Source organism: Mesoplodon mirus, assembly GCF_964341445.2.
Source record: "Mesoplodon mirus genome assembly, chromosome: 15".
NCBI classification, from domain to species: Eukaryota; Metazoa; Chordata; class Mammalia; order Artiodactyla; family Ziphiidae; genus Mesoplodon; species Mesoplodon mirus.
The window spans coordinates 69,218,712-69,234,442 of record NC_138991.1 but is presented as its reverse complement, the minus strand read 5'-3'; the positions used below and the strand labels follow the sequence as shown (position 1 = coordinate 69,234,442).

The window sequence follows — 15,731 nt, the reverse complement described above, 5'->3', positions numbered from 1 at the left end:
CCCTATTTCTTCTCTGAATCAGGTCCCATGGGCCTCTTCTATCTCCACAATACAGGAGGGCTTGCACTGCATCCTTTCTCTTGGGTGCAGACTCAGGTTCCTGTTCCCTTCTTGCCACGTGGCCTAGATTCCGCACAGTCAGAGTTGCTGCTTCAGACGCCAAACGACTCACGTCTCGGTAGCATCTGCTGGCCTAGAGCCTGTCTAAGGACAATCCTCTCATCTCCCAATCAGGAACTTGCTCTGTCCTGTACTGCTTCACAGCACTGGATTTGCTGCTGCCCACCTAAATTTAGGAGGCCTTTCCTACTCACTTCCTTACTCTGCACAGGTGATTCATTTCAGCTCAACGAATGAAATCTGCTGACGGTAATCTGGGGTCGTGGGAAGAGGAGGTGGAGGTCCTGGCATGTCTGGGATCTCTCCATACTCACACGCGCCCGTTTTGTTTCCTTCTTTTCTCCTGTATTCTCACTTACATTCCTTCAGTTTTCCCTCGTCACATCACCACTTGCCTGAAAGTGCCACTATTACCTTTTTCATAAGCTTCCTTTTTTCACTGGTCTTTGAAATTGTACAGTAATTCTCAGTTACAGAGCTGAATTGACATTGAAGATCAGCTGGCCTGGCCTCCGCACATTACAGTTGAAGGATGGCTACAGAGAGTTAAATAAACTGATGTGACTCTCAGATGAATATGAGAGATTCACAGTCTTTTTGTTTTTCCCTCTCCTACTTTTTTCCAGTATATGGGCTTCCTCTTAAATGTGGAACTTTTACCAAAAGATATGGAGGAATATTTATTTATTCAACTAGGACATATTAACAGGCAAAAAAATGGGATTTGCTACAGACTTTGTCTTCCAGGAGCCAGAAGGTCATGCTCTGCCCACAGTGGCTGTCACAGTGCTTAGCAGGAATTGAATGAGAGCTCAAAAGATTTGTTCTCTTCAAATTTTATGCCCTATAGGCACATGTAACCTGATGACTGAATTTTCAACAAGATCACATCTTTAAATAATGACATTATGTCTTCAAAATGCCTCTGCTATCAAACACAAATGCTCCTGGGTGGTTTGCCATGGGTCCAATCACACACGTTCATCCTCACATAGTTGTTTACAGTCCATAAGAGAACAAAACAAGAATATGGAAGAATTAGTTTTCAGTCAGTGCTTACTAAGCACTTACTATGTGCCACTGAGAGCACTGAAATAGTAAGACAAGGAGCTCACGGTGAGGTGGGGAAACAGATACGCAACAATGACAGTACCGTGAAGGACGTGCTTATGTAGATCATATGACATAGACCTATGGCAGCATAGAGGGAGCGAGGTCTCCTCTATGTCCTCCTAGTCGAAGGACATAGGAGAGAATGTGGCGCATTCAAGGAATTGCAAACCGTTCAGCACGTGTATAGCAGAGAGAGTGCAGATGCGCATGTGTGGGAGATAAAGATGTGGAGGCACGGTGGGAAGACATGGAGTGGGAGAGAGAGGGGAAGAAATGGGGGTGTGGAGGAGGGAGGGGAGATGGCAGGAGGAAGACTGGGATAGGGGAGCAGGGGAGACAGGAGCGAGGGGTGGGGATGGAGGGAGAGGGTGAAAGGGGACTGGGATAGGGGAGCAGGGGAGACAGGAGCGAGGGGTGGGGATGGAGGGAGAGGGTGAAAGGGGACAGGGTGGGGAAAGAAAATGTGCACATCTGTATAGTTGTGTGAGAGGGACAGAGAGAGAACAGAACTTGTGTGTGGTCAGAAGGCTGAAGCTGTGGGTAGTTGGCAGGCAGAGATCAGCGCCTGGGCTTTGTCCCGAGAAGGCTGCGCACTCAAGGATTTCAGGCACAGGGGAGACATGACCAGATGATGACCCGCTCCCGGCCAGGGACCCTCCCTGAGCCCTGACATGCCAGCCCCAAGCCCAGCACTTGAATGCAGGAGGCCAAAGCAGATGCTGGCAATGCTCCACACGTGACCGTGGGACCTTTCTCAGTGCTCCTAAGTTCCAGTAACCCTGTCTCTGTGCTTAAGGCCCCACAGAGCCTGGGGAGGCTGCTCTGCCTACAGGAGCACACAGTTAACGAGCTCCCCACACCTGTGCCCTTCCCCCAGCAGTCCTCAATCAGCGATGCTCAGGAGCCCAGACTATGCATCTTCCAAATGCTCTGAACCATTTGGTGGAGTTCCCCTGCGGAATTAAGCTCCAGGTGTCGACTGTGGTAGTTGACTTAATACCCCCATTCCGGCCACTTGTCCTTCCCTGTCTCAGCTCCCCACTTGCCTCCCGGCATCCTTGCACTTCCCAAATAAGCCACTTACACCCGAACCCTTGTCTCAGGGTCAGCTTCAGAGAAAAGCCAACCGGAGACAAGAGCAAAGGGCACCTGAGGAAAACTGCTCTAAGGACCAGCTGGGCCCTTCCACTAAAGCTGCCAAGGTGGGGAGTGCGAGGAGGGAGGGGAAACAGAGGTGAAGTGGGCGGGGTGGGGAGAGGCGGTGAGGGGCAAGAAGAGGGAGAGAGCGGCACCCTCTTCACAGCACCGGTGAGTCTCCTATTTACATCCGTGAACTGAGTTTATTCACCCTCTTTATCCATCTGACAAGTAGCAATATGGCCACAAAACTGTATTTACAAAACTACATGATATATCACTATCCTTATAAAGCCCTGAAAATTATTATAGGCCCCCAATGAAGTAGTATAATTCATAAAATCAGTTGAAATGGCTTTTCAAAAAAAGTTTTTTAGCCCATTTTAAAAGATTTTAACATTCTTCAATTAAGTGGGCCTAGTCTTACAAAGAGGGAGAAATTCACTTAATATAACTTGGGCAAAATCCCCACTTCTCTCACAATGCTTCACCTTGTTTCACTTTCTGGCCACCAGTTAGAAGTTCATTCGCACTAACTATACTCTAGTCAAGGGAAAACGCCCCGGGGCATTCTGGGGTGTGTGGCAAATACACCACGTAGGTGCTGACCAGAATACCTCTCTCCTAAGACTTCTGCGAGGTGAAGATGTGACTCGGGAGTGGGGCGGGATTAAGGGAGACAAGTGGCTCTGGTACTCCTAAGGCCACAACTGGCCGTGGCACAAAGGAAGAGGCAGGAAGAAACAGGACGACCCCCACTGCTTGGACACTCCGCTCACTGCACAGCTTGCTGAGTGGGTGGTGTCACGGGCATCACTGGCTGGTTCACAGCCAATGCAGTTTTCCACAGAAGACGTGTGTTTCCCAACTGCAGCTACATGACCTGCCCTTTTATGCCATCAGCAGATTTTTAAAATGGCATTCCTTCTCCAAAATTCAAAAAGGAATATCTGTGTCATTTTTAAATGGTATTTATGAATAAAGCTTTACATAGTCCTAGAAATACAGTTTATCATTCTCCTCTTGAAAATGGTCCCCTATGCTGATATTCTTTAGTAGCTCATGAGAGAAGTTTTTTTTTTTAACATATCATACTATACACAACAAATGCTCTCAATATTAAAATACTTACAAAGGATGATACTTCCTTTCAAATTCCTCCCTCTCACATTTGGTTATAATGAGAAATCAACAGTTAAGAAAAGCATCAACATGAAAATAAGAGGAAAACTTCTATTATTTCCTTTATTCCACTGGGAAGAAGAAATTCCCTGCTTTGTCCACCACTTTTATTTTCTCTTTGAACTCTCTGAAAAGAAAAGAGGTTTACAATGTTGATAACAATTGCTTTTCTAGCCTTAAGCATTCTACTTGAACACTAGGAGGAAAAACCTGGAGTGCTGTAGCTAAGACTCACTATTGCTTGAGCACATCTAGCCTCCAGATCTTGGTTTCTAAATACCCCTTCCCACCCAAAGGAACCACAGCTCCTCAGATAAGAGGCTAATTCCAAGTCTGAGGCAGGGAAGTATAAGGTAAACCTGTCAAAAGGACACAGGAGCCAACTCGAAGAGACTCTCACTGGCAAAATTTGGGAGAATGTAAGCAACAAAAGAATTACAGTAATTGATAATATAATGACTAAATAAAGATTCACAAGCCCAGAGTGACATTTAGACAGAAAGAGGGAGAAAAAGAAGGAAAGAAACCTCTTCTTCATAGAAGAATGCCAGCTAACAAATGTAAAAGATGAGATCAAATTAGAAAATCACCATTTCAGAACCTCCACTATAACTGATTCAGGCATCATTAATGGAGTCTAAAACCGCTAGGCAAAAGGCTGTTGAGGAACAAGGTATTCCCAAGATGTCAAGCCACCACTCCACAGATTATTTACTAATTTACAAAGGGGAAAATGGTACCTTACAATAGAGAGACCTAGAGGTCACCATGTTAACAAAGGCATCAAACTCAGCCTGGCTCAAACAAGACCACCTGACATCATGGCTCATGAGCCTCCTGACGGGATGCAGTAGACTGTATAACCTCAGCTGTGACTATTTAAATTTAATTAATTAAATTTAACACAAAAACTCAGTCCTCAGTGTCACAAGCTACATTTTAAGTGCTCAGTAGCTATGTACAGCCGTATTAGCATCAGTACCGAGACAGAAGGTTCCCATCACCACAAAGTTCTACTGGGCAGTGCTAGTCTAGACCAAATTTCCAGTTTACAGGAAACACAGGGGATGCTACACAAGTTAAAATAACCAGTCAAATTCAGAATGTAAGTCATTCTACAAGCAACTGGCCTGGCTTCTTTAAAAAGCCAGTATCATTGAAAAAACAAAACAAGGAAGACTGGTAGGAAACCAAATTAGATTAACAGACTAAAAAAGGCACAATAACAAATGTAATGTGTACCCTAGGTGGCTTCTGGTCTGGAAAGACAGACTTTTGAAGGGAACTGTGGAAACTGAAATATTGGCTGAATATTAAACAATATTATGGAATCATTAGTAATTTTCTTAGGTGTGATAATGGTATGATTATGGAGGAGACTGTCCTTGTTCTTAAGGGATCCACACTCAAGTATTTAGGGGAGAAATGTCATGGGTTCTGCTGCATACTTTCAATGGCTCAGGAAAAAATATACATACACAGACACAGGCAAAGCAAATATAGCAAAATATTTACAACTGTTGCATCTGGTTAGATCATGAGCTGTCTTAGTCCATTTAGGCTGCTGTAATAAAACCGCACTGGCTGGGTGCCTTATAAACAACCGGAATGTACTGCTCACAGTTGTGGAGGCTGGAAGTCCAAGATCAAGATATCAGCACAGCTGCCTTCTGGTGACAGACCCCTCCTGGTTCAGAGCTACCACCTTCTCACTGTGTCCTCACCTGGTGGAAGGGGCCAGGAGCACCCTGGAACCTCTGTTACAAGGCACTAATCCCGTTCATGAGAGCCCCACCCTCGTGATTTAAGCACCTCTCAAAGGCTCCATCCACTAATAACATCACTTTGGGAGGTTAGGATTTCAATATATGAATTTGGGCAGGGAGACACAAACATTCAGACCACAGCATGAATGTTCATTATAATAATTCTTTTCCTGTGTACTTAAAATCTGTATTATACAAGGCTAGGGGAAAACTGTGAAAGGAAAAAAAAGAAAGGGAAGTGCTGAAGCCAACTTCTCTGGTAACCAGTATGCAGGTGGGTTAAGTTGGGCAAAAGCCCTGAGCAGCACAAATGGTGAGAAACAAGGCCTAGCCCTCCATGCTTGACACAGTTTGTAGAGCAGAAGGCTGCCAGGCAGCCTAAGGGAGTGGGGTCCAGGGTCAGAGAGGGCAGGGAAGGCGTGGCTGTTCTGGCTTGCAGAGTCGACGGGCATGAGGGTGAAGTCCTTGGGCCAGTTCTCCCCCACAGTCTCCCCCTGACACCCGGCCTGCCCAGAACAGAGGGGCTCAGGCCACAGAAAAAGAACCTCTGAAGGAGGAAGCAGGCTCCACAGGGAACCTGATGTTGCTCAAATTCAGTCCTGAGGCCAAGAGATCCCACGTGCCAGGCGCCAGGTCAGGTGTGGCCAGAGGCCGTGCCCGTTTAACTACCTGTGTAGAGTAACAAAGTACAGATGTTCCAGTAATTCCTCAACTAAAGTAGAAATCTGAGAAAATGCAATCTCAAGTTCTCTGACCAAAATCTGGACACATGGTAATTAATTCCCAGAGAAAACTGACAGTTAACTTACGGGTGAACAACTGAACATCAGTGACTGCCACGGACCAGAAACTTACTGCTCACTAGTCCCAATTTTAGCTAAAAAGGACAAAAGAAAACAGTACAAAATGAGCTGTCACCTTCAGTTCTTGCAGCTTCTCTGAACTTGTGGTAAAGTGTCCAATGTGAGCCTGGACCCGTTCAAACCGCTTTAAATATTCTTGGTTTCGAGTACGAGCCTTCTTTTCTGATTCACATATTTCTTTCAGGTAGTTCTTTAGTTTTACATACTTCAGCTTAACTCTAGAAGAATAAAAGCAGATTTTTAAACAATGGAGTTAGACTTGAACAACTCTAAGGAGGAGAATTTAACAAAATTGTTAATGAGACAATGTATTCTAAGATATTTTACCCAAACGCTGCAGCCTAAAGGACAGGATGCATATGCATTTTTAGAGAGGAAATTAATGCAGCATCACTGAGGTATCACCTCTAGGCATAACGCTCCTGAGAAATGGATACCAGACCACATTACACCACCCACACATAAAGATTTATATGGATTTCTTTCTCAAAATTAAGTGTGGTGTCAAGAGCCATGCCTAGGTGGCCCTTTTCAGATGAACAGCCCAATGGCATTCTTTTATGTGACAATTTCAAAACCACCTGCTCATATAGAAACAGAATCAAACTATGCACCACAATCCATAAACATTAAGAAATTTTGAAATTTAAAATGCCCCAGAAGTTCTCATTTAGATATTTAAAATTTTTTTTAGAAACTGCAATAACATACTGTATTATGAAAATATTTTATAACAATATATGGATTGTCACTCTACTCAAATTGTGAAGAAACCTTTGGAGACTCTCATCCAAAATGCAGTATCAAAAGACACAGCGGGCGGCTAGAACTGTGCAGCCCCTCTCCCCTCATTACCAACACTGCTCCTCTCAGCTCTTTCTTCTTCACAAGTATTTAAGTCGTAAGAGTACCTGGTATGTAGCATTTCCACTGTTGGCTCAATTAATTATTCAACATTCTCTCATCAAGCGAAAATAAGTTGAAAACTATAAAAATGTTCACCCTCAAAAACAGATTTGCAGAGACGCTGGATATGTTAAAAATTAATCAACAATAGACCTTAAACTCCCACCTCTAAGCCAATAATTTTCAAGAAACTCTTTATCGTGCTAATAATTCTGTGCTTTGACCTTGGTTGGCTGTCCCCATTTTTCCTTCTGAACAAAAAACTCAGGACTGGGTGTACGGCTGCCCATGCCTGCCGTTTTCGACACAAGTGACGGTAACAGAGGTGGAACCCGACATACTTTCCCACGCAGACACTTGGGGAGGCTGCTGGCTGTGACCAGAGTCCACCTGGAGTAGGTACAATAGGAACCACGCCTTCTCCACCCAAAGTCTAGCTTCACTCCTGCCCTCACGTTAACCCTCGAAGCTGACCACATCAACAAGTCATCCAGCCCTCCATGCCGTCATTCATACAGTCAGCACTCTGCATACGAAAGCCATGCAGCTTGGGACAACAGGGAAACAAAACTTAGATACACACAATATAGTGTGATGGCTGCTATGAGGGAAACTGCAAGGGACTCTTAAAAGACTGGGCAATGTGACCTAGCTGAAGGGGCCCAGGAGGCCTTCCCAGTGGAAATTAATTTTCAGCTGAGACGTGAAGGGTGAATTAACAGTTAACCCAAAATTGGGGAAAGCAAGAGTGAGAAGATGAGGGAAAAACATTCCAGCAGAGGAAAGAGCATGTTGGAAAGCTCAGAGGCAATAAATAAGAATAACACTGATACTGACAAACAATGGTCATAAACAATAAATTATTGACTCTTACTCTGGGTCAGACCCTGCTTTTTAAGGCTCTATTAAGTTCTCATAACTATCTCCATGCCCATTTGACAGATGAAGAACCAGAGGCACAGAATACTGAAGTTACTGTCCCATGGTTGCCTGGCTAAGTGCTGGCAGGGCTGAGACTAAACAGAGGCACCTGGCAAGAAAGCCTACCTGCTTCACTATACAAGACCTTGTCACATTCCAGAAACCGAGGATTCAGTCCATGCAGAATTTTAGGGAGAGGCTGGCAAGAGATAGTAATGATGAAAACTAAACAGGGGCAGATAATAGAAGCTCTGGTACACCACCGCACCACCTCACCTCCTCCTGGCCTAGCTTTTCTTCCTGCAGCCACGGCTGCAGCAACCTGGCAGCACCTGCATCCGCCGCCCCTGGTATCTTGCTTTCCCGGGGCTGCTTTTCTGAATTTGCAGCAGGGAAAGCCTGGAGGTGTGGAGGAGTTAACACCTCCTGAGATGGCCCTGACCAATGGGGGTCAGGAACCGATAGGTAAAGGGTCCCCCTCTTCCTTCCCTTGAATGGACACTTGGGAGGAGCAGAGAGATGGAGCCGCAGGGGCCCACAGCAGTTACCAGCTCCTACTCCATTCTTCCCAGCCCTTTATGTGACCACTTCCTAAAATAAACGACCACCTACACACTAACCCTTGTCTCAGACTCTGCCTTCTTGGGGAATCAGGTTGAGGCAGCCATGTTAGATGGTTTGGATTTTATCCTACGGGCAAAGAAAGCATATTTTTAGCAAACCATACCCTCTGTCTTCCGGGAAACAAGAGGCTGAGAGAGGGGGACAAATTCAGCCAGCCGAAGCTTGGTGAAGGTTCCCACTGGTCTCTCATCTTACCCGGCCTACTGCCATTATGCCGGGAAGCCACCTGAGAACAGGCTGTAGGAAGAGTCTATGCCCTGTCTTCTGTCCCTGTAGTCAGGGGCTAGAAAAATGGCAACTGCCACGATCCTCTCAGACTTGGGCCCACTTCTGAGGCCACAGCATCCACATCACTGCTACTTCTTCCACTGTCTTACTGACTCTCCCTGTCTCTTTTGGAGCCACTAGAAACACATGGCTGTCTACTCTGACTGGTAGCTTTGCAAGTATGGACACTAAACAAAGCGAAAGAATAATTTTGGAGATGAGGAAAAATGGACCTGATGGGTGCTTTGGTTTTAAAGTATTCTTGGCTTCTCTCTCTTCTGGATGAGATGTTTTCATTTCTCACTCGTACTGTGAAGTGGATACGTCACAAACTTAACTCTATCACAGCCAGAAAACTTTCCTATGAATAATATTGGAGGTTACACCATATATTTGGCTTAAGGACAAAGTTCAGTTTCCTTAAAATATAATTAAAAATACTAAATGTTTGCTCTTAATGTTAGAGTAAGTAACCTAAAAAGGATAATATGTATATTATCCACTGCTCAGAATAATTTTAACAGTCCTTGTCATACACCCATGAACAAATGAGACACCACGTAACCCTGCCTACAACAGTTTGTTGAAAGGTCAGCTATAATAATTATGACTTAATCATTCACAGATTCAATGTGTTTAAATTGTGACCAAAAAGATAAGTAAGACTCTAATGTGTCTTATTCTTAAGCTTTTTAAGCAAAAGATTCCTGAAATAACACAAATATCAAATAATGAAAATACAATAATTTTTATCTTATACGTTCATCAAATTTATTCTTACACTTAATAGTGATTGTATTAAATTGCAGTGTTTACTTGAAACGATTACACATTAGATATAAGGAACGGCAACAGGACTACAACTATGGTATTTGTAACATATACCGATATTAGGGTTAAATTTTGATTAATATAGGCAAATCGGTTTTAAAACTTTGTCATATCTTACCTGCATGTATCAGATTGATTATATTCATAGAGTTTCCCTTCCAGGTCCAATCTCTTCTTTTCACTATAATACAGAAAGAAAATATTTTATGAATAAATTACACTGATCGGTAACAGGCAGGCAGATTTAGAACACAATCTCCTTTGTGAGAATGCTTCTCTGGTCTAAGAAGCAGAAAATGCCAGCTGCATTTGAAACTCAAGTCACAAAAGTACTTAGCAGTCACTAGGGAAGTCTAAAAGGCAAAGAGGACAACAATATGAAGCGAAAAGAACAAGATTCTCAAAGTAAATGGGGAAACGTAGTGAGAAAAGGCTGGGAAGCAGGCTCATTCATTCAGCAAGTTATGTACTGAGTGCAGTGGTGAGCCAGGCTCTGCTCTAGGTGAAGACTGACCTGGTAAATGAGCCAACCAAGGCCCCTGCCCTCAGGCAGTGACATTCAAGGGGGAAGGGCAGACAATAAACAAGATACATATGCAAAATACAACATGGCCAGCATCTCTGAGACCACTGGGGGTTCCACACACAAGGCTTCCATAAATCCATCCTGGACTGAAGGCTGGGGGCAAGCCTGGGCAGGGCCACGTGGCTGAGTGAGGAAGAGATCTCTGAGAAGCAGACTTGGCCTCACTCACATCTGGGGGAGACCAGGTCCCCTGACACCACTACTTGGAACTGAAGGCATTTCCTTTTATAACTTGATAACATCGCCATGACTCGTCACTGACCACTAGTCCCCGGAGGTACCGCCAGTAGAGACAGCTTGTGATGTTCAGGTAAGTGCTGGCAGGAAGCTAGAGGACAGGGCTGACATGCCCACCTGCACACCCAGCCTGGGCAAGAAGCAGGGGAAACTGGGCAGCAGAAAAGGTAGCAGCAGCCAAAACCAAGGGGCTAGAGGGTAACACGGCTGAACAGGAAGCCATCCCAGTCTCCAAAAGAGTCCTTGGAGGTTTAACCACAGATGGCTCTGCTCGAAGACCACCAAAGTACAAGCTTCAAGTGAAGTCAAACTGGTCATCTAAGTTCACATTAATTAAACAAGGCTGAATGAGAAATCACATAATGTCTAAGAGAAAAATGCTAAAAAAAAAAAAAAAAAAAGACTGTGAATCAAAGGAGTCCAGCGGAGGATGGGCGCTCAGGCTGGCCTCCGGAGGGAAAGGGCCGAGGCCACGTCCACTTGGGAGCCCTTAATTATTAGCTTCTGTTTTCCTTCAGTCATTTTTTTTCCTTTAAAAAAACCCCCAAAGTTACACTGTTAGCTATATTATAGGTTCAGTAAATTTTTCTGCTTATTGTAATCTAGAATGGAAACCACTATTTAACCAAAATTCTTTTAAAGGGAAAATGGTGTCCAAAATCCAAACACCTAGTCTTTGCTTGGGGAACACAATCCATTGGTTGGGGTGTGCCTATGTTTAAACAAGAAAAAAATTACAGAATCACAATTTTTTAAATTAGTAGCTTCACACAGATCTTTACTTTCTCATTAAGAAGACTGGACTTGGAAGAGAAGTGAAGGAAATGTGGTATAACTGCTTCCCTGTTAGAAATATTTATTCCCCTTCTAAGGTTTCATGATCAATATGATAATGAAAAGTGATTGACTGGACAGTGTAAGCAATTTGCTGTTAAATTATGGGGACAGAAAGACCCTTAAATGCAGTTGTGACCTTGCCCCTGATGTCATGATTCACTTCTGTGGTATTCCTGCCAAGAAAGCACGATCACTGTCTGGTCATGAGGAACCATCAGACGGACCCAGGTTGAGGATCACCCTCTGGGATGAGAGCTTTATTCTATGAAACTGTCAGGAACACGAAAGACAGGGTAGGACGGAGGAATGGTTCCAGACTGGGATAGAATGGAGAGACATGGCAACACGGGTTCACAGGTGGGTCCTGGACCAGAAAAGAAAAAAGTGTTAGGACAGTTGGTGAACTGTGACTGGGGCCTGTGGATTGGTATATCAATGTTAGTTTCCTGATTAGAAGGGTTATATATGATCATGTAAGGGACAGCATATCTGCAATTCTCAAATGGTTCAAAGAAGTCTCATGCTTTTACATGACAGGCAGAGAGAGAGACAGAAAGGGAAAAAGAAAATGTAATAACATGTTAAGGAGTTGAGGAATCTGGGTGAGGGGAATATTAGAGGTCTTTGTCCTATTCTTGCAACTTTTCGGTAAGCTTGAACTTTTTTCAAAATAATTTAAAAAATTCGCCCGTGACCTCGAACGATAAAGGACCACCATCTTTATGGGAATCCATCACCTCCCAAGCAGAAAGTTCTTTTCAATAATGAATGTAAAACTTCCTTGTTCCTGCTCTGTCTTCAGTATATACAGACATCCACTGGTCATACTTCTCTACTGCGACCCTTCAAACACTGAAAAATCACAAACACCTCTTGGCTTTCTAATTCCAGGCAAAATGATGCTGATCTCATTAACTCTTCTTCACAGGCCCATTTTCTAAACACATCCAAGCTGCAGTGCCCCCGACACTGACTTTCATATCTATTTTAAATTCAAGACTTAAAACAAGATATTTACCCCAATAAAAAGCTAGAGAAAGGCTTATTAGGAGGATCATCTTAGAACTGCTGCATCTTTTTTTTTTTTTTTTTGCGGTACGTGGGCCTCTCACTGCTGTGGCCTCTCCCGTTGCGGAGCACAGGCTCCGGACGCGCAGGCTCAGCGGCCATGGCTCACGGGCCCAGCCGCTCCGTGGCATGTGGGATCTTCCCGGACCGGGGCACGAACCTGTGTCCCCTGCATCGGCAGGCGGACTCTCAACCACTGCACCACCAGGGAAGCCCGAACTGCTGCATCTTAAATCTCTATTTCAGAATCTTTAAACACCCAGCCCTGAGATGTGTATCCATAGGCCCCGGTTTCAATCACCTGCACCTCTGACCTGGACCTTTCAAAGTTTTACACAGCTGGGTGGTCCTTAAACTATAGCCACAGCATTTGGTTTTCTCCTTGTAAGCTGCTTATTATTCTATTTTTGTCTCAATACCATCTTCAGCTTTACTCAACTAATATCTCAGCATCAATTTCTGGACTATTATGATAGCTCACTCTGAATCAATATTGGCATTGAAAAAACTGGGGCTGGTTAATGGGCCTTTTCAAGGGATGTTTTTATATAATTCTAAGAGTCGATTCCACTTTCATGTTGCTACCATGCTTGTGGCACTGAACACACTGTAACAAGTCACTCCATCAGGCTCTTTTAGATTCAGTGACTGGCTTTTGCCATGATGCAGAGAAAACACTGTATACAAAAAGGAAAAAATTCAGAATATAAAATTACATCTATGTGTGAGTGTGCTAAGACAATTTGGGTTAGAAATACGCCACTTACAAGGGGAGGGCCCAGTTATTAGACCAGCTAACATTGCAATAACCCACCTCTAAGAGGACTGAGAAAGGGCAAGTTGTTTTTCTCTACCATTCCCAGGACATTTTCAGACTGACAAATCAGCTGTGACTACCCAGGGTTGCAGCCTTTAAAATGATTCTAGAGTTTTAAGGAGATAAAGGTCCTTATAGTCACGGGGATTGGTCAAACAAACAGGTACATACAAATACTCAGATGGGATACAGGCGGTAATATTCATTGCTTGCTGCTTTGCAAAACTAACAGCTTTCAACTTTTTTTTACTTTAAGGCTCATTGCTCTACTAGAGAAAGAAAATCTGTGGCCTCACTTTACATAGTATTCAAGGCCCCTCATTTCTGGTGACGAAGGCAGGTCAGGGGAGCTGAATGACCAGCTCAAGGTCACACAACTGTTGGTGGACTAGAACCTAGGTTTCCACAGTTGTCCTGCACTGTTCTTTGTATCCGAAGTTATTTGTCTCTGTACTTATTAACTACGCATTAGAGTTAGTTATGGACTTTTAAAATGAAAAATGAATACACATAATAACAAATTTGTACTGACTTAAAAATGAAACAAACCTCCAAATGCAGAACCATGAATAGGCTGTAAAATTTGACTCAAATTCCTTATATAATTTCAACAGCCTCACCTTGCTTAACAGTGAAAGCATTAAGTGTTAGACATAAAGTGAGTAATAATCATTACACAGAAATTATACCATAAGGACTATAAACAGCCAGGTGTTCCTAGCACAGGAAGCAAAAATGATAACTCACAATTAACTTAGTTTTTTTTTTAAATGCCATTGGAACCAGTAACATTTGAAAATTAGAACTTGGGTTAAGAAATACAAATAACTAAAGGCCTGGGGTAACTAAGCCACTCTTTTAACAGAACACAGAGCACTATCTTGTCTCTTAATGAAGGCACTGCAGGAAGTGATTTTTTTTTTAAGTTGGAGGTGAGGTGAGTGGGTGGGTGAGTAGTGGTATGTCAGAAAGAAAACAGGATGTAGAAAAGGGTTCAGAGGTAAATACAGTGAGAATGATTAAGGAGGCCGCTTGTAGATGCTCTATAAATATTAAACAATAAACCTAGCATAGGTTGAATATAATTCCTTTTCAAAACCAATAACTTCTGTCTTTACCTTCCACGTAACTATTGTCATTTTAGAATCATCACACACAGCTCTCTTGACTAAAATGATTTTGTAACTTTTAACACTCATTAAACGTTTTGTTTATCAAGAGATCCAAAAATCTATTTCCTTTCTTGTCAACTAATGAGATTTCCAACTCCAATTAATTTAGCAGCCGAATAATAGTTTCAACAGCCTTTTATGTAGTTATTTATAGTAAATTGCTTTATAATTTTCTCTTTATGTGATCAAGCTGTTTTTCTGTAGTTCTCATCTTTCATGTCTTAATCAAGGTATCATGAACCCTCTGAAAGCTGACTTCTCCCGCTGGAAATGTCATCCCTTCGCTGGAGATCTGGCCCCACAAAAAAGTCTCCTACATTTAAACAGGGCACATGTTTGACAAACACACACACTCACTCTCCCGCCTGCGTTCCTGGACCTGTCATCACTGATGCAGCGCAGCTGTCAGGGTGGGATGACAATGTGAAGAGCCGGGGAGGACGTGTGGAAGGGGACTAGAGAAATTCACGGGCTGCATTGAGAGTGACAGGCAGGACACTCCCGTTCTCACTTCTGGGCACATTCAGTGACACGGCCGCACGCTCCCGCGGGATACTGCCCATAAGGAGGTGTCTCTGGTAAACTCCATCCTCCTGGCCCCTCCGGGAGCTCGAGGCGGGGCGTCGCAGAACTGGACCCGGGCCCAGGGGAACCGCGGGCGGGGGCAGCAGAAAGGAACAGGGGGCAGGGCTCCGGCGGACCCTCGGGCCGGCCGACTCCCCGCCCCCGCCCCGGGTAGGCCGTACCTGTCCCGCAGCCCGTGCTGGAGGCGGCCCAGCCTTTCGTAGTAGTCGGGGCTCGCCAGGTGCGCGGACGGCGCGGAGGCCCGGTGCATTCCGCCGCCGCAACCGCTCCTCACAGCCTCCGGGCGGCCGGGGCCCGGGTTGTCCGAGGCAACGGCCCCACCATGCACCGCGGGTAGACGCTACGCCCCGACGCCGCACGGGGTGGGGCGGGACGCCGTGGAGGGGCGGGGGCACGGCGCCGTGAAGGGTGGGGCAACTTCCTGGGGTCATGGCGCCATGGAGGGGCGGGGAAGAGGCGGGGCAGACGGCTAGGAGGGGCGGGGCGCCGTGGGAGAGGGCGGGGTGCACGCCGGCGAAGAAGAGGCGGCATTGCGACTCTGTGCCCTGGCCTCTTTGCTTCGAGACTGGTGTCTTCTTCTACCCCCAACCGTTCGGAGTTCTCGTGGGAGAGACCCTGGCCCTCCTTCGGGCGGGGCCCTTCTCTGAAGGCCAGGTCTGAAGCCGACCCCGTGATCCCTGCCCCTTGGGTAGAGGATGG

General features: G+C 44.9%; 1 protein-coding gene across 4 annotated transcripts in view; it reads right to left on the bottom strand.

The window, feature by feature from the left end:
- Nucleotides 1–15,348, bottom strand: part of KIZ (kizuna centrosomal protein) — a 112,976-nt gene extending 97,628 nt beyond the window's left edge. For 2 of the 4 annotated variants that reach the window (XM_082645290.1, XM_082645292.1), the window contains exons 1-3: nt 15,194–15,348; nt 9,849–9,911; nt 6,237–6,399 (exon numbers count right to left, since the gene is read on the bottom strand). In XM_082645290.1, the coding sequence (XP_082501416.1) occupies nt 6,237–6,399; nt 9,849–9,911; nt 15,194–15,282 (315 nt within the window). In that variant the 5' untranslated portion in view covers nt 15,283–15,348. Of the gene's footprint in view, nt 1–3,502; nt 3,591–6,236; nt 6,400–9,848; nt 9,912–14,804; nt 14,946–15,193 lie in introns of those variants that run through there. The other 2 variants (XM_082645291.1, XM_082645293.1) reach the window with 2 other exon arrangements.
- Nucleotides 15,349–15,731: the final 383 nt, after the last annotated feature.